Source organism: Elaeis guineensis, unplaced genomic scaffold (assembly GCF_000442705.2).
Source record: "Elaeis guineensis isolate ETL-2024a unplaced genomic scaffold, EG11 Super_Scaffold_1000045, whole genome shotgun sequence".
Taxonomy (NCBI): domain Eukaryota; kingdom Viridiplantae; phylum Streptophyta; class Magnoliopsida; order Arecales; family Arecaceae; genus Elaeis; species Elaeis guineensis.
In genome coordinates this window covers 2,379,606-2,398,849 of record NW_027332425.1, presented here as the reverse complement: position 1 = coordinate 2,398,849, position 19,244 = coordinate 2,379,606, and the positions used below count along the sequence as shown (strand labels likewise).

Genomic DNA, 19,244 nt, shown 5'->3' with positions numbered 1-19,244 from the left:
GAACCTCACCCCGACACCAATTAAGGTCTGGTCATTCAAGACCAGATGGGAAAAAGGAGACCTTCCCAGCGGCCCCTTCGCAAGAAGACTTCGTCCGGACTCCTACGGGAGCCGGACTTCGCCCTCGACTTTAACTGCAGGAAGACTCCGTCCGGACTCCTACGGGAGCCAGAACTCGTCTCCGACTCCGGCTACGGGAAGACTCCGCCCGGACTCCTACGGGAGCCGAGCTTCGTCCCCGACTTCGACCGCTGGTAAACTTCATCCGGACTCCTACGGGAGCCGGACTTCGTCCCCGACTTCAACCGCAAGAAGACTCTGCCGGACTCCTACGGGAGCCGGACTTCGCCCCCAACTCCAATTGCAGGTAGACTCCGCCCGGACTCCTACGGGAGCCGGACTTCGTCCCCAACTCTGGTTGCAGGAAGATTCTGCCCGGACTCCTACGGGAGCCGGACTCCCGCAATCCCACCAAGAGCAGAGGAAAAAATCCCACTCGAAAAAGAAAAAGGGGAAAGGGGAGAGGAGTTAAAAAGGAAAGCGATGGACTACGTCAGCGACGAATGGAAAACAAACAGCATCAAAGATGCAGAGAACCTCGTCTCAGTAGGGATTGGGGTTCTTATCAAGAACCCCAGCTTTCTCTCAACGCAAGTCCGAGATAAGACGACTTCCTCAGGGCGACGAGAAGCTCAAACCTCCGAGCTCGAGCCCTGATGGGGGGCGCCAAACCCGAGCGGCCCCAGGCAAATCTGCGGCCATGAACGAAAGGACGGGTCGATGCGATGGCAATCGGGTACCTCCGAACGATGCAAAGGTCGAAAGAAGCTCGGCAAGCGACAATTCAACACATGAGAAAAAGAGGTAGCAGAAAATTTCCTTCTCATATTATTTATTAAGTATACAGCCATTAAGGCTGAAGAAGAAGGATAACTGGAAAGGCGAGCCGACGTGGCGACAACCAGTAACCTCCGGACGACGTCAAAAAAAAAAAAAAAAAGAGAAGAGAAAGAGAGAGAAGGGAATACAACAATAACAATGGTAAAGGAAAGAAGTTCAGCAGGCAGCAATTCGACGCAAAATGCGGACGAAGTAACAAAATCTCCTTCTCATTTTTCGATTAACAAGATGTACGTTACAAGACCCGGAGGGCCAGAAAAAGAAGACGTTACTACAAGGCTCAAAAGGAATACACCGGAGACCACTTCAAGCTGTCGACTTCTCTTCCCGGTTCCGTCCTTCTCAGCAGTATTTTCCAGTGCATGTGATAAACCTCTCGGCTCTCGCCCCCCGCCTTATCCCGCTCCATCACCGAAACCCCAATCTTAGGGGGAAAAGGATGGGATAGAATTCAGGGGGCAGCGAAGGCAACGGCAGCGGCAACGACGACCTGCATAAAAAAGAACCGGAGATACCCCGGAGGCCGCGATGGCGCCGGAGGCATGCGCCACCACCGTGTGCTCCACGACGGCCACCATCCTAGGTACTCCGGCAAGGTCGGCATGCGCTACTTCCACCGTCCCCGCAACAAGTTCTACTGCCCCACCGTCGGCGCCGACCGCTTCTGGTCCCTCGGCCCCGATGACGTCAAGAATCCCGCCACAGCTTGTGACGACAACTCTGCCCCCTTGACCGGTGTCGCCCCGTTCAGCTACTCTGAAATTCTCGGACGGAACGCCCTCACCGGTTGTCCCCGTTATTAAACCCCTGTTGTTGAAGGAATTCTCCCTCGAGCCCCCTTTAAGGCGACGGGAACCCTCAGTGACAGTTTGACAGCCGGAGAACTCGCAGGCCGCTGTTTTCCTCCTCACACTCCTCTTGATCCGTGGCATCCTCTCGAGGTTGGCCTCCGGGGCGGGCGCCCGACGGGAGAACCCTCGAAAAGGCTCGGGGGACTGAAGACGGCGGGGAGCCGGCGGGGATGGAAAAGACTGGTGCGAAGGCGCTCGGAGTTGAAAAGGGCACCGATGGAGTGGCTGAGTGGCTAAACTCTCAGGCGGAAGAAAGGTGTCGACCCTCAGGCGAAGTGAAGCCACTGGAATAAAGCGGGGGTTTAAATAAGCAACGGAGCCTGGTGCAGTTATGGTGGCAAGTATCCCTAGGTCAACCAGTGCCCGCCACGTGTCCCACTCACCGCGGCATAGGGCTGACCGTTCGCGGACCATTATGGCGTGACGCTTAGGATTACGCCCTGGTGGGAGTTCCGAAAGAACTCTTCGGATCGCCCTAATTGGAAAAAAGCTCCAGCACGCGCGCATTAAATACCAGGATTTTCGAGGGCGGTCGTGTGCAGAATTCAAGGAAGCGACTTCGGCTATGAAAATTTTCTGTACTTCCTTCGATTGAAACTCGAACTCGGAAGTAGGGGGACTGGTGTTGGGTGTAAAACCCCCCCAGCCGAAGTTCGTGTCAGGAGTGACCCTCGGGGATTCTACCAACTACAGGAAGGCTTCGTCCAGACTCCTACGGGAGCCGGACTTCGCCTCTGACTCCAACTATAGGAAGGCTTCGTCCGGACTCCTACAGGAGCCGGACTCCGTCCCCGACTCCAGCGGCAGGAAGCTTCGTCCGGACTCCTACGGGAGCCAGACTTCGCCTCCGACTCCAACTACAGGAAGGCTTCGACCAGACTCCTACGGGAGCCGGACTCCGTCCCCGACTCAGCGGCAGGAAGACTTCGTCCGGACTCCTACGGAGCCGGACTTCGCCTCCGACTCCAACTACAGGAAGGCTTCGTCCGGACTCCTACGGGAGCCGGACTTCGCCTCCGACTCCAGCTACAGGAAGGCTTCGTCCGGACTCCTACGGGAGCCGGACTCCGTCCCCGACTTCAGTGGCAGGAAGACTTCGTCCGGACTCCTAAGGGAGCCGGACTTCGCCTCCGACTCCAACTACAGGAAGGCTTCGTTCGGACTCCTACGGGAGCCGGACTCCATCCCCGACTTCAGCGGCAGGAAGACTTCGTCCGGACTCCTACGGGAGCTGGACTCTCCTCCGACTCCAACTACAGGAAGGCTTCGTCCGGACTCCTACGGGGGACGAACTTCGCCTCCACTCCAACTACAGGAAGGCTTCGTTCGAACTCCTACAGGAGCCGAACTTCGCCTCCGACTCCAGCTACAGGAAGGCTTCGTCGAACTCCTACGGGAGCCGGACTCCGTCCCCGACTTCAGCGCAGGAAGACTTCGTCCGGACTCCTACGGGAGCCGGACTTTGCCTCTGACTCCAACTACAGGAAGGCTTCGTCCGGACTCCTACAGGAGCCGGACTTCGCCTCTGACTCCAGCTACAGGAAGGCTTCGTCCGGACTCCTACGGGAGCCGACTCCGTCCCCGACTTCAGCGGCAGGAAGACTTCGTCCGGACTCCTATGGGAGCCGGACTTCGCCTCCGACTCCAACTACAGGAAGGCTTCGTCCGGACTCCTACGGGAGCCGGACTTCGCCTCCGACTCCACTACAGGAAGACTTCGTCCGGACTCCTACGGAGCCGGACTTCACCTCCGACTCCAACTACAGGAAGGCTTCGTCCGGACTCCTACGGGAGCCGGACTTCGCCTCCGACACCAACTACAGGAAGCTTCGTCCGGACTCCTACGGGAGCCGGACTCCGTCCCTGACTTCAGCAGCAGGAAGACTTCGTCCGGACTCCTACGGGAGCCGGACTTCGCCTCCGACTCCAACACAGGAAGGCTTCGTCCGGACTCCTACGGGAGCCGGACTCCGTCCCCGACTTCAGCGGCAGGAAGACTTCATCCGGACTCTTACGGGAGCCGGACTTCGCCTCCGACTCCAACTACAAGAAGGCTTCGTCCGGACTCCTACGGGAGCCGACTTCGCCTCCGACTCAAACTACAGGAAGACTTCGTCTGGACTCCTACGGGAGCCGGACTTCGCCTCCGACTCCAACTACAGGAAGGCTTCGTCCGGACTCCTACGGGAGCCGGACTCCGTCCCTGACCTCAGCGGCAGGAAGACTTCGTCCGAACTTCTACGGGAGCCGGACTTCGCCTCCAACTCCAACTACAGGAAGGCTTCGTCCGGACTCCTACGGGAGCCGAACTTCGCCTCCGACCCCAGCTACAGGAAGGCTTCGTCCGGACTCCTACGGGAGCCGGACTCCGTCCCCGACTTCAGCGGCAGGAAGACTTCGTTCGAGCTCCTACGGGAGCCGGACTTCGCCTCCGACTCCAGCTACAGGTAGGCTTTGTCCGGGCTCCCACGGGAGCCGGACTTCCGCCCTGAACTCCTGCTAAAGGTCTCGGTCGAGATTCCTCGACAAATGATCCCCATCCGGGCTTCTGCGAAAATCAGACTCCAACCGAACTTCGACCGACAAGTCTGGACCCCCTGGCAGGCCACAGTAACGGCACAACTCTGCTCCACTCCCTGCGCGGATCCTACGCAGCTCCATCACTCCCTGCCAAGCCGCAGTAACGGCCACGATTCTGCTCCACTTCCTACAACGGATCCTGTGCAGTTCCACCACTCCCTGGCGAGTCGCGACAACGGACGCCGCTCCACTCCCCACAACTGATTCCACGTGGTGAGCCATGGTGACAGCCACGACTCCACCCCATTACTCTTCATGATAAATTCTCCTGACTCCGTACGGCCCACGACGAGGCGATCATAAACAGTCGCTATCAATCCTTTGCTCCCCCCGTCTATAAAAGGGGGACCCCAGATACGTTATTCTCTAAGCTCTATTTTCTATCCCAAAACTCTGCTAAAATTTTCGTTCGAGCACTCCATTCTTGTTGAGACAGAGAACTGACTTGAGCGTCGGAGGGTCTTGCCGGAGCAACCCCACCTCCGGTTTAAACTTCTTTTGCAGGTCCCGGCGGCGACCGCGACTCCCTCGACTCCAGCTTCTCCGACGCAGGCGGATTTTTACACCAACACACCTTACGATTATTTTCATGCAAAAATGAATTCTTGGCAGTTTAACATCACCAAAATTACATTTCATGGCTTCATCCAAATTAAAAATTCTGCCCATCAATTTATGGAAATTTGGAAATGTTATTGTTCGTCTTTATTAGAGGTAAATTTTCTAGCCATCAGCAGATTTCTAATCAAATTCTATTCATACTTGAAACATATCTAGAAGATTACTCAGATATTCGGTTTGCTAGGAAAAATACAGTGCCTTGTGATGTGTTTGAATCAGTGAACTTCTAATTCAGTTCAAATCCATTTTCTGGAATAAATCTCCCTTCCATTTCACAAAACTAAACTTCAATAGAGAAAGTAATGGTAACATAGCTTCTCGTGGAGTTAGTGGTCTTTTGATGGATGACAATGGAACTATTTTATCAGCATATTATTCAATAACTCGGCATGCCGCAAACATAGTAAAAAATGAGAGCTCTAACAACAGGATTATAAAATCGGCATATGCTACCAAAAGTTGATGGAATTTTTATCATACAGCAACAGGATTATAAAATAGACATGTTATCCATAATATAAGGAGATTGAAGAGGAAAAAATACACTTACAGGATGACGAGGATCAGCAAGCATGGGAAAGAGGCCTCTAACAATGAGTGATTGCCTAGCCTGACATTTGATCAAAAAATAATAGTATATATAGATCTCATCAATGTATGACTTATAAAGGGTAAAGGGATATATGAAACTTGAAATGCAAACGATGGGTAACATAATAGTGGTCTCATGAGATTCTGATGCTTAGTGTGCCGCAATAATTATATACAGTACACATATTCAGATGAAAACAAGAAGACAGCATCATATTCAAATTTCTGGAAAAAATGGAACATCTGGAGAGAGAGGAAAAAAAAAAACAGAAGAGCACGCATGGTGTACAGTAACAATAAATGAGTGGAATTAGTCCACATACTTCAAAAGCACCAGTGAAACTCCACCGAAGTTGGTTTGTCTTGAGCTGAGGGATGACAACAGATAATACAGGCATTGTGGGTCGATATTTTGCAATTAATCTACATGACATTGAACACACTTTGAGATTTCATTTATGTAAAATCGAAACATTGTACCCCACCCAACAGTGGACTACAAGAAAAGCAGATTCAAATATCATGATCTAATCATAATGCTACCTTGCAGCCCTTCCAGATGAAGTAAAGACAATTATGACAGAAGCCCTGACTTTAATAGCAGCACGCACCTAGAAAAAAGATCAAGATAGCTAGCTTCAACGAAATATTTAAGAACATGATCATATCCTCATGGTCTACGTTTTCTGCAAAAAAGTAAAGAGGAAGAGGAGAAAAGCATGCTGATTTAAACAAACGTCAACTAAACAGGAAACAAAGAATAGGAAGAAAGACATACAGCAGACGAAGCAATAGACTCCAAGTGTGTCATTGGTTGTCCAACATGCTTCACTGTATGCTTAAAGTACATGTCTTGGTTAAAAACCTTCTCCGCCTACAAATGTAGAGTTTGAAACAAGTGAGAAGCAAACAAATTCAAGCAAAAACCAGCAAATAACCCTTACAAACTGGCACAACCACTAAGGATTAAGTGGAAAATTTATTAATGGAAGTACTAAAATTCAAAATAACAAACAATCCTAGTTATTCTTGCACACTAGCAGTGCTAGGCTACTGAAGATGGCCACTCTAAGACATGGAGTAGCTCCAATCCTGGTGGAGCAAATGATCTTATGCTTTCTGTCATGCTGTATGTGCACCCTTGAGAACTGCTTTGAACATGCATCTCAGAAATATCTTTTGGATTGCATCTTGAAGCTGTACATCTACAGGCTACACCTGCAGCCTGTCTGGAAAGTGGGAATGTAGATGTCACCGGCCAGTTGAGCAACCAGCTGTCACAGGGCCAAATCTTGCACCAAATTTTTTTTTTTTGCAAGGTTTTAAGCCTTGTGCGGCACTGGAGGCCCTGTCCAGTCAGTCTATTCACAATCCACACAATAAGGACTGTAACACAAACCAATGCGAAGCCAAACACACCGAACATGAGGAGGATCATTGTGATACCCCATCCCTGCACACAAATCTTGAAGCAACCAAAAAAAAAAAAAGGGGAAAGCTGGAGTCATGGTGAAAAGGGGGGAGATGAGTCCGAATAGGACTCATCTTCCGCTTCTCCCCGACTTCATCGGACAAGTCTTCGACCCGGATTCCAGCACCTCCAGCTCTATTTAATAGCCCCTCCACCCCCCTCTAACCCCAAGCAGAAATTCACGAAGTTTGCCACCAATCTGCCAAAGTTTTTCTACACGGAAGCCGTCACCCGATTTCAACCCAGCAGTCACTGGAAAAGCTAAGTAGTGGTAGGCAATTTTCGATCGACCCTCCTCTCCTTCTTCCTTTGTCGTTGGACCTAAGATTCCGGCCGGTGAACCACCGGATTTTGTCAAAAAGGGCTGTCGGATTGATCCCCTGTTTTGCTTTGTTTTCCATCACTTTGTCTTGGTTTTTCCGACACTGGTGGTCACCGCCGACCACCGATCTGGGTTCTCGGATTGCACCGCAGCAGCCCCAGCTGCCGCTGTCACCGCCACATCGGCCATGGCCTCTAATCCGAGAAGCGAAGAGGGACCAGAAGGTCCCCTATTTTGCCTAAGAACCACGGAAAGAAAGAAAGAGGAAGAAAGAAAAAGAAAAAAAAATAGAAAAAAAAAAAAGAAAAACAAAAAAAAGAAGAGAGAGAGATTCTCTCTCTTCCTTTTCTCTTCCTAGACTTCCACTTCTCTCTCCACCTTCTCTCTCTAGTTTCTCTCTACTCTTTCTAAGAAAACTCACACTTTCTCTCTCTAAAAGTTTCTCTCCCTAAAAGTCTCTTGAAATTTTTTTGGATCTTAGAAAGACCCTCTAATAGTCTTGATAGATTCTGATGAACGGATCTTGATTGTTGACTGTCGGATAATTGCTGCTCCACACCTTGATTGGATCGAGCATCATAAGATTTCATTGTCGATTACATCATAGTATCCTACCTTGACCCCTGATTTGTAGTGGATTGATTTAAGGGCCTAGATTAAACCGACTGGATAAAAGTATGACTTTGGATACTAGGTTTTGAAAGAAAAATTTTTGAAATTTTGAGGATTCGTTGGAGTACGTGTGTGGTAAGTAATGATCTAGCTTCTCTATATTTTTTATTTATATAATATTATCTTGAAAATCGAATACATTGTTAATTTTGTGATTTACTAATATCATGAAAATATATTTTGAATGAAAATCAATAAAGAATTGTCGTAACTATTTACTGGTTTGAAATCATACGTGCATATTTTGATTTGATTATGAATGTGTTACTCCATGAAAAAAATTTTGATATGAATCAGTTTTGAACTCTCAACCTGGCTATGTTCTGAACCCTGCCAATTGGGGATTAGCATTGACACTCTGAGTTCATGATTCTATTTTCAGCCCGACCACAAGATATAAGTGTGGTATTCCGGCCCCGCCATAGGGTATAAGTTGGTATTCCGGCCTCGCCATAAGGTATAAGTGTGGTATTCCAGTCCCACCACAGGATATAAGTGTGGTATTCCAGCCCGACCACAGGATATGACTGTGATATTCCGGCCCGACCATAGGATATAAGTGTGGTCATAATTAAAGGCTAATTAGTTAAGTAAAATTTGTGTTGAATCAGATTTTTAGATATGATTGATTTCCGAAATCCGATATATGATTATGTATATGAATATTTAAAAGATATAGACATTACTGATTTCATATTTTGAAAATGGACTTGATTATGTTTATGCACAGACTAATAATAAACTATATTTTGATAATTATAATTTATATTATCATATGAATTATCTAGTCAAGATAATCATTGCTTATTAGGCTATCTAGCTCATTACTCTATTTACTATTTTGATAGATTCAAAAAATTAGCTTGACTCAAAGATTTGATATGGAAAAGCAAACTAGAGGCAGACATTAATATTATTATTTTAGATTAGGATTTATGAGATTTGATTCAAAATCATGGAATTCTATTTTGTAAGACATTTAGTTGAACATAAATTATTTTGAATTTTACTCCATTGTGGCTTTATGATATCGTAATGAGATGTCTTGCATGCTTGTGAAAAGAATTCTTTATGAATATGCAGTGGTTGCTGCGACCCTCGGCTCACAATCTCGGATTGGAGGCGTGACAATCATTCTAACTCTTTTATTGAAATTCACAAGCAACAAAGATATAAAGGCATGAGAGACCCATTGTCACACCTCCAACCCGAGATTGTGAGCCAAAGATCATGGCAACTGCCACATACTCATAGGAAACTCTCCTCACAAGCATGCAAGATATCTTATCATGCTATCTGAAGCAACAGCGAAATAATTAATCAATAATTTAAATTAAAAATATAACAATTTAAATTTTTTCTTTAATATCTCAAAATTACAACAATGTTCAATAGACCTTACATCAAATTCAATATGACTTTCAATCTAAACTAAGAGTATGGAGATTCTGCTTCCAACCACTCTTTCGTTTATATTTTGTGTCATCTTAATTGCTCAACATCTATAAAAACAGTAAAATAGGAGGTAATGAGCTAGACAGCCCAGTAAGCAATGATTACTTTCAACAGATTTCATCAGGCATTAAAGTAAATAATCATTTATAGAAAATAAGTATATAAAGTTCATCAATTTGAAATCAATTTCAATTATGTAATATAGTTCATGTCAAATTCATTTCTTTTTTAAAAATTCGAATTTCTTTTGAGATTTCAACTTCTTTCATTCTTAAATTCTTTTAATCAACCATGAGCTATGACCACATTTTTCCTGTGGCAGGGTCATAACACCATGTATCATCTTGTGGTAAGCTGCGAATCATCTAGTAGCAAAGTCCTTCGGAACCGCTGGTCTCGCTAGCGGTTTGTCGTTGGTCTCACTGACGACATAAACCCTCAGGACAAATCAATTGCCAACGTATATGCCTCCATTGCAGGATCCTTTACATAGTCAGGTTGTCAATTCATATTATTCTTATATCAAAATTTTTCATAAATCATATCTTTTTTTTTAATTCGATAAGAAAACATAATCATGTGGTATCAAATCAATCAATATAATGCATAATGAAAGCAATATGTTCAATCATGCTTCATCGTAACATATCAAAATAAGATATTTTTCATAATAAATTATCATTCATCCAATTCATGCATCATTCCACAAATCATGTCAGAAAAATATATTATAATTTATCGATAAATCTAAAAAAATGAAACATTACTTACCTCATTCGCATTCCAATAAATCCACATAATTCTATAAATTTTCTTCCAAAATCTTCTTTTCGTAGATCATATCGCGATATCCCATGATCAAACATCCATAATCTTATACAGGATCAATTTCAATATTAGAAAGGACGTGAATAATTAAGAAAGAAAGAATTGATGGACACTCATATCCCATCGTCCAGATTGGTCCGATCATTTAATTTTATCTGGTCAAAATCTAATTAGGACATAAATGATCCAAAGTTTGACTATCAGATCAAATCGGATTCGAAGTGATAAGATCGAGGTTCCTTCATTGGGTTCATGAATCAAATGGAGAGAGAAAATCAGAGGAGAGAATTCATGAGATACAATCCAAATTAATCGGATGCCATAGTCCATCTCGATTGGTGTGATCAAAATGATCTAATCCAAATCATGGTTAAATCAGGATCATGGATAATCAAATTGAAAAATATCGGATCTGATCAAGGTGAGTGCCAGTACGCTGCCCAACAATCATAGATTAGGATTCTTCATCAGATCAGAAATATTAAAAAAAATTTCTCATTAATAAATCTTTTTAGAGAGAAATCGATCAAGAGAGAGTTTTAGAAAAAAATTCATCTTGAATTTCTCAGACGATATGACTTAACAAATCCGATCGATCAGATCAAATCATGCTGAAATTATCATATGGATAATTTAATAAAATCTTAAAAAATAAAATCTTAAAAAAATATTAGGTCTGATCAAGGTGGATGTCGGTATACTATTCGACGATCACAAATCAAAATTCATTATTAAGATCAATTTCAATTCATCATCATTCTTCTCAAAATTCTAAAAATCTTAGGAGAGAGAAATAACCTAGAGAGAGAATTTTAGAGAGAAAGTAGAGAGAGAAGTGGAGAGAGATTAGAGAGAAGAAAAGAGAGAGAGGAGAGAGAGTCTATTTATTATTTTTTATTATTTTTTTTTTTTTCCTTTTTTTTTCTTTTCTTTTCCTTCTTCCCGCAGCTTCCTTTGGGCGAAATAAGGGACCGTGTGGTCCACTCCTTCGGTCAGCCGATCAGCGACGCGATCGGGACGACGGTGGGCGACGACGGGATGGCTCGAAAGAAGTGAATCCGACAGTCGGTGGTGACCACCGGTGTCGGAAAATCGAGAGGAACGAAAAAATAGAGATTTCTTCCGCAACAAAATTCGGCGACTCCGATCACAGGAGATCGTGCACACGGGCACGAGAAGGAAGGGGGAGAGAGAGAGAGAGAAATCGGAGTTTACCTCGAGCTCCGACGACGTCTCCGATGAGAAATCAAGGCGAGCATGGTGACAGGCTTCCGTAAGAATTTTTCGACGATCCCCACCATTTTGCCTCGAGATTCTCAAGTGGAGGAAGGGAGAAGGGGTCTCCTCCTTAAATAGAGTCGGAGGGGAGGAGTTTGACTCCTCCCCGGTGAGCTTTCCGACTCCGTTTAGGAGCCGATCGGGAGGAAGAAGACTCCCTACAGGAGTCTTCCTCTTTTTTTTTGATGGGCTTTTGTGGGCTAGGTTTAAGGCTCAATTGGGCCAAATCATAACATTCTTCCCCTCTAAAAAAATTGTCCTCGAAATTTTTCTTGCTAAGTCTTCATAATTTCTTACTTGGGATTTATGGTAAAAATCTCACCCCCAAATATTTCAATATTCTAATTATTGATACCAATTCATTCTTAAATCATTTTATAAGAAAAAGATCAATACATCAAATATTGATCTGAAATAGAACCATTCGTTTTCTTATTGTCAAAATCAACATCTCAAAAGTTTTCAATTTTTAAGATTTCAAAATAATGCTCTCATTCCCTATAAAATAATGTTCAATACCTCATGACTAGATCAAAATCAAACCTATCTCTTGTAAATAGAAAAAATCAATATCTTAATTTCTGAATAAAAATTTTATTTTTTTTTCAAAATACTAACTACTCTTAATTAATCAATCCATCATAAGATAAGAAAACATACTTCTATGAATCACATGATGATATCCAAATCAATCAAAATTAAAAAATATTTTCTCTTATTTATATTTTCAAAGGTTGAAAATTTATCTTTTTAATCTCATCCTCAAATTTTTGATGTTTTAATTTTTTTTTGATGCAAATTCATCATTAAATCATTTCATAAAAAAAAGATCAATATCACTAATATTGATTAGAATCAATACCACTATTTCTGATCATCGAAGTTAATCTCTCAATTCTAGATAAAGATATCAAATTTCTCACCAAAAATCCTTAACTGCTCATGATTTAATCAATTTATCACAAGATCATAAATAAATTTTACTACATTCTCCATAGATAAACTTTTGAGCATAAAAATCTAAGATCAAAATCATTATTTGATAAACAATCTCAAATTCTTTCTAATAGAGAATTATTCAATTCCAAGATAAAAAAATTTATCTCTAAATATTCTAAATCTAAAATCAAAAATCAAAGGTCCACTCATCCTAGAATTAGGATGCTAAATATTTTTGTAGCATAATAAGTGGAAGCATTACTTTGAAAAATCACATTAAGGATATCCAAATTTTTTAAAAATATTATTCTTTCTAATATCAATGAATTTCTTGTATCAAATCATATCTATCATAATTCTTTAACTCAAAGAGTCAACATTCCTGACTTACTCAAAATAATCTAGATCATCGTGCTTCCACTGCGTACTCTATTCTAACAATCAAAATTTCTTAGGTTCACCAAAAAAAAATTTTTTTATCAAATTATTTCTTTATCTTATCAATAAAAAAGATCTACAATTTTAAATTCCAATTGAAGCCAAAGATTAACTTCCGATTTTCAATCCTACTTTTGCTGGTATACAATAATCTTGATTAACCTTTGAGTCCAATATCATATTCAAAACCATCATATAGGTTTACTATAATCCAATATGAATCAAATCTTAATTCTCGTATCAATTCAATTAGATAATTTCAAATCAAAATCCTATAAGTGAAATCAATAAAAAAATTTTCGATGTTTCACTAAATTAGGACATAATCAGAATATATAAGAATTTCAAATCATTATCTTTTCTAAAGTTTCTATCATCAAAATCCTTAATATCTATCAAGTATCCTTTCATAACAATCATACAAGCCTCAAAAAAATCAAATCTCCATTTAATAGTAGATTCAATCAGGGACCTCATTAACAAAAGCAAAAAAACTCCATATCAATTCTTAAATCCAAAATTTTAAATTGTAAATTCACATGGATCCCATAATCTCAAATAAATATAAATCGAATCTTTATCTTAATCTAAGATAGCATTTTTTCATTAACAATCTCAACAATAATATCAGAAAATCTCTTGATCAACTTAGATACGAAATTTTAAATTAAAATTTTATACACATCATATAGTCTCCAAGAGACACAATAAGATCTATTATTTAGATCCAAGGATGATGATTAAAGATTCCAGTACAATGAATATCTTACAATCTCATAATCTATTTCATCAATAAGAAATAGACTTCTTTGCAATATCTTCAAATATGCATTCATCCTAATATGCCACTTTATATATGATCCACATACTAAGTTCAATTTCGATAAATATTCCAATCAAGCATCATAAAAGACTTTCTTAGTCCATCATGAAACAACATTTTATTATCAAATCTTTATCTTGTCAATAATAGTCAACTTCTCAACTAGAAGTAATAGTATTATTCTCGCATCGAATTTAAGCTTACGAATCACTTAAATAATCAACGATCAAATTAATAACCACAATCCACAATAAAATTTCATGTCAATCCTTTTATAATTACTTTCGATCAAAATCTAACTAATCATATCATGATCCATAGATCATTCATCGTATTTCAAACTCTATATGTCATAATTTCTTGGGATCCTTTCATACATAATCTCAATGTTTAATCAAAAATTATAAAGATTTCTCCCACTATAATCATCAAAGATCTACACCATAATATCCCTAGTGTCTATCCACTGACACTCATTCTATACACATTTTAGTTCACCCACTAATGCTCTGATACCACTCTAATTGTCACACCCCCGATCCAAGATTGTGAGCCGAAGGTCATGGCAACCACCGCATACTCATAAAGAATTCTTCCCACAAGCATGCAAGACATTTTATCATGCTATCTCAAGCAACAACGAAATAATTAATCAATAATTTAAATTAAAAATATAACAATCTAAATTTTTTCTTTAATATCTCAAAATTACAACAATGTTCAATAGACCTTTACATTAAATTCAATATGACTTTCAATCTAAACTAAGAGTATGAAGATTCTGCTTCTAACTACTCTTCCGTTCATATCTTGTGTCATCTTAATTCCTCAACATCTGTAAAAACAATAAAATAGGAGGTAATGAGCTACACAGCCCAGTAAGCAATGATTACTTTCAACAGATTTCATCAGGCATTAAAGTAAATAATCATTTATAGAAAATAAATATATAGAGTTCATCAATTTGAAATCAATTTCAATTATGCAATATAGTTCATGCCAAATTTATTTCTTTTTCAAAAATTCGAGTTTCTTTCGAGATTTCAACTTCTTTCATTCTTAAATTCTTTTCATCAACCATGAGTTATGATCTTATTTTTCCTGTGGCAGAGTCATAATACCGTATGTCATCTTGCGGTAAGCTGCGAATCATCTGGCAGCAAAATCCTTCGAAACCGCTGGTCTCGCTGGCGGTTTATCGCTGGTCTCACTTGCGACATGTCGCTGGTCTCGCTGGTGACATAAACCCTCAGGACAAATCAATTGCCAACGTATATACCCCCATTGGTAGAGTCCTTTACATAGTCAGATTGTCAATTCATATTATTCTTATATCAAAATTCTTTATAAGTCATATCTCTTTTTCTAATTCGATAAGAAAACATATAATCATGTGGTATCGAAATCAATCAATATAATGCATAACGAAAGCAATATGTTCAATCATGCTTCATCGTAACATATCAAAATAAGATATTTTTCATAACAAAATATCATTCATCCAATTCATGTATCATTTCACAAATCATGCCAGAAAAATATATTATAATTTATCGATAAATCTAAAAAAAATAAAACATTACTTACCTCATACGCATTTTAATAAATCCGCATAATTCTATAAATTTTCTTCTAAATTTTCTTTTCGTAGATCATATCGCGATATCCCATGATCAAATATTCATAATCCTATACAGGATCAATTTCAATAATTAGAAAGGACGTAAATAATTAAGAAAGATAGAATTGATAGACACCCGTATCCCATTATCCAGATTGGTCCGGTCCAATCATCTAATTTCATCTGGTCAAAATCTAATTAGGACATAAGTAATCCAAAGTTTGACTATCAGATCAAATCGGATTCGAAATGATAAGACCGAGATTCTTTCATTGGGTTCATGAATTAAGTGAAAAGAGAAAATCAAAGAGAATTCATGAGATACAATCCAAATTAATCAGGTGCCATAATCCAACATCTTGATTGGTGTGATCAAAATGATCTAATCCAAGTCATGATTAAATCAGGATCATGGATAATCAAATTGAAAAATATCAGGTCTAATCAAGATGAGTGTCAGTACACTATCCGACAATCATGGATCAGGATTCTTCATCAGATCAAAAATATTAAAAAAAATTTCTCATTCATAAATCTTTTTAGAGAGAGAAATCGATCAAGAGAGAAATAATTTTAGAAAGAATTCATCTTGAATTTCTCAGACGATATGACTCAACAAATCCGATCGATCAGATCAAATCATGCTGAAATTATCATGTGGATAATTTAATAAAATCATGAGAAATAAATCTTAGAAAAATATTAGGTCTGATCAAGGTGGATGCCGGTATACCGTTCGACGATCACAGATCAAAATTCATTATTAAGATCAATTTCAATTCATCATCATTCTTCTCAAAATTCTAAAAATTTTAGGAGAAAAATAACCTAGAGAGAGAATTCTAGAGAGAGAAAGTAGAGAGAAAGTGAGGGAGACTAGAGAGATTAGAGAGAGAAAAAAAGAGGGAGAGAGTCTCTATTTATTATTTTTTATTTTTCTTCTTTTTTTCTTTTTTTTCTTTTTTTTTCTTTTCTTTTCCTTCTTCCCGCAGCTTCCTTTGGGCGAAACAGGGAACTTTGTGGTTGTTGGAAAATATGTCCTAAAACCAATCATCTAAGTGATAGATAATTGAAATTAATATATGAATTATCTAATAATAATAGTTATTTGGCAGGTTCATCATAAAAGTTCTATCTTCCTTAAATGAACTCCTAAATTATGATGAAGTCAGAATCACAATCAATCGATAAAGAAAAATTTATCAGATGGTTCTTAAATTATTCACGACCAAATGATAAGTTATTAACAAGGACGATAACTTATCAAGTGTAGGTCACTGTATGCCATATGCATTGATTGTCCTTGTAACCAAGTGGTGTGGAGACACTGGTATGGCATCCAGGTGAGATGTAGGAGTACATCTGCACTGAACGTGACTAATGTAACACTCTACTGTCAAGAGTAGCTAGCTAAGGCCAATGGGTATAAGTGTCCCTCCGACCTGAGATCACCACAGTGTCTTGCAAGCAACTCACTGTACTTTAATACCAAACTGCCTGTATTTTTAATATAGGTTCGAAAGGTTTCTGGGTACAGTCAAGTACTTGTGAAGTCGGTGTGTGAGTCAAGATGGGATTGACCACTCCTGATTAACTTCAGGAAGAGAATGTCTCGCTGTGTTTCAATTTAGCAAAACCTAGGCTTGGATAATCATCGTGAGGAGTCACGAGATTTGCAAAATTTTGAGACACAATAGAGATGACTTGTATGAATGTTGACAGCATACTCAAAGTCGTCTTAAGCATTATTGATCAAAGGGATGAATTATACGGTAACCATGGGTCAGGATTCTTAGAATGTTGCTTTGCATACATTCGACCTATCTGGACGTCAAGAACCATTGCTAGATGGTTACTTCGACTGGTACAGCAATTGGAACCTGTGCTACCGACTTAGGTTCGAACCTATAGGATCACACATATAAGAGATTGTAACCTAATCAGATAATTAATCGACGCTTGAGAATCGTTCTAAGGTTAAACGATCAATGTGATTGATGTTTGACCTAATGCAAGTGTTGCAGGAGGATCAATTAGCAATTGGATTGCTAATTGACTAAATCTGATTAAGTAATTAGGCTGAGATCAAGTCTAATTGAATTTGATTCAATTAGAATTGGTTTGGACTTAATTGGATTAAGTCTAATTGGTTTATTGGATAAGCCAGTTGCAAGGAAGAACAAGTCCCTGTTCGACTAGGACTTGTATGCACATAATTCCTAATTAAGGATTTAAATCAGAATTAAATATGATTTAATCTGATTTAATTGGGCTTCTAGTTGGACTAGGATCACCCTTAATTAGGTTGCAATTAATCTGAATGGGATTCAAAGAGTTTGACCTAGTCTACATGAGAATCCTAGTTAGACTAAGATTCCATCTTCTCTCGTGCCACCTAAGAAAGCCCACGTCCACATTTATTTTCAGATATTTTTTCTGTAATATCCACGTCTAAGGAATGTTATCTCACACCACTTATTCTAGAGATTTGAATCAAATTTGATTTGGTTCGTTATGAAAAATGGTTTGGGTTTATTTCCTTTGAAAAAATATCTCTTGACAAAAACTCCTCTCCCCTCTCTTGCACCAACTTTCTCCATGCCTACCTTTTCTTTTTGTCGCCTCTTTTGTGCATGGTTTTCTGATCTCCACGCAGATAATAAGGGAAGGAGCATCCAAGAGTTGGACGCCCTATGGTTTCCTTGTTTGACTAGGTCATTTGACCTAGTCTACCTTATCTAGTGGTGCCTCCTATATGATAGCAAGTGGGAGTCAGAAATCTGTGGTTTTTCCATAAAAAAAAGGTAGAGAAAAAAGAGAATGGCATGGATGTTTTGAGGCGCCAGTTTTCTTGGAGGAGAGTCTTCTATCAAGACATAAAAAGTTGATGTCTTGTAGAGACAAAAGATAAGAAAGAAGATTGTCTTCTCTTATTGTTTTTCTTTCAGTTTATTCTCTTTATTTTTGTAATTTTTATGTGATAAAAATCTGAGAGAGAAAGAGGGATGGCGTGGTGGATCTATGCTCCAATGAGTTGGGGCATGGTGATATGATTTTGAACATAATCTGATCATGTCTTGATGAGAGAAGAAGAAGAAAAGAAGATCATCTCTTAAGGTTTCTTTTAGAACCCCTCTTCTCCATCATGAGATTTTTCTATGAGAAAAATCAGATAACATAAGATCTGGAAGTTTGAAAAACATCTAGAGGAGGTCTCCTCATGTCCTAGCATAGAGATGTTCTCAGGACATCAATCGTTGATGTCCTGAAAAAGAAGATCTGTCTTTTCTTAGGACCTTTTATATTATATATTATTTCTGATTTTAGGAAGGTCCAAGGGTTTGACTTCTCCCTCATTTCTCCTCATATTCTTCATCTCTTGAAATGTCCAAGAGATCCAAAGAATATTTTTTAGATTAACCATCCGGAGGGTCCGCAAGCAGCTAGCACTTCGAGCAGATCTTCGTTCGACGAACCTCCAATTTTGTTGCAGCCTCGTGTGGATCTCCTGTAGAGGCCGGATGCGTGTGCGGCTCCAAAAGCAACAAAAAAAATCAACCGCGGAGTTCTTGACCCGTGCGAAGGTAAGAGATCTGATCTCCTCTTACCTAAATGTGATCTAGGTTTTAGATCTAAAACTGTTTTAGATCTAGGGTATTGATTTGATCAATACCAAAGCTTTTATTTTCTGACTTATAAATGCAATATAACATGTTATAGGTCCAAGTTGTAGGGTTTAGTAATCTGATTACATGCATTTGTAGATTAAATTGTTTAATTTACATATTCCGCTGCGTTACATTTCAAAAATATTTTGAAATTCATGCATGAAACCCTGAACTATTTCCATCAGT

At 40.1% G+C, this 19,244-nt stretch overlaps 1 protein-coding gene across 2 annotated transcripts in view; it reads right to left on the bottom strand.

The window, feature by feature from the left end:
- Nucleotides 1-19,244, bottom strand: part of LOC105034683 (pyruvate kinase 1, cytosolic) — a 158,045-nt gene that overhangs the window by 8,571 nt on the left and 130,230 nt on the right. The window contains exons 12-15 of one of the 2 annotated variants that reach the window (XM_010909921.4): nucleotides 6,322-6,417; nucleotides 6,087-6,154; nucleotides 5,867-5,966; nucleotides 5,503-5,562 (exon numbers count right to left, since the gene is read on the bottom strand). In XM_010909921.4, coding sequence (XP_010908223.1) covers nucleotides 5,503-5,562; nucleotides 5,867-5,966; nucleotides 6,087-6,154; nucleotides 6,322-6,417 — 324 coding nt within the window. The remainder of the gene's footprint in view (nucleotides 1-5,502; nucleotides 5,563-5,866; nucleotides 5,967-6,086; nucleotides 6,155-6,321; nucleotides 6,418-19,244) is intronic. The other variant, XM_029261699.2, reaches the window with a different exon arrangement.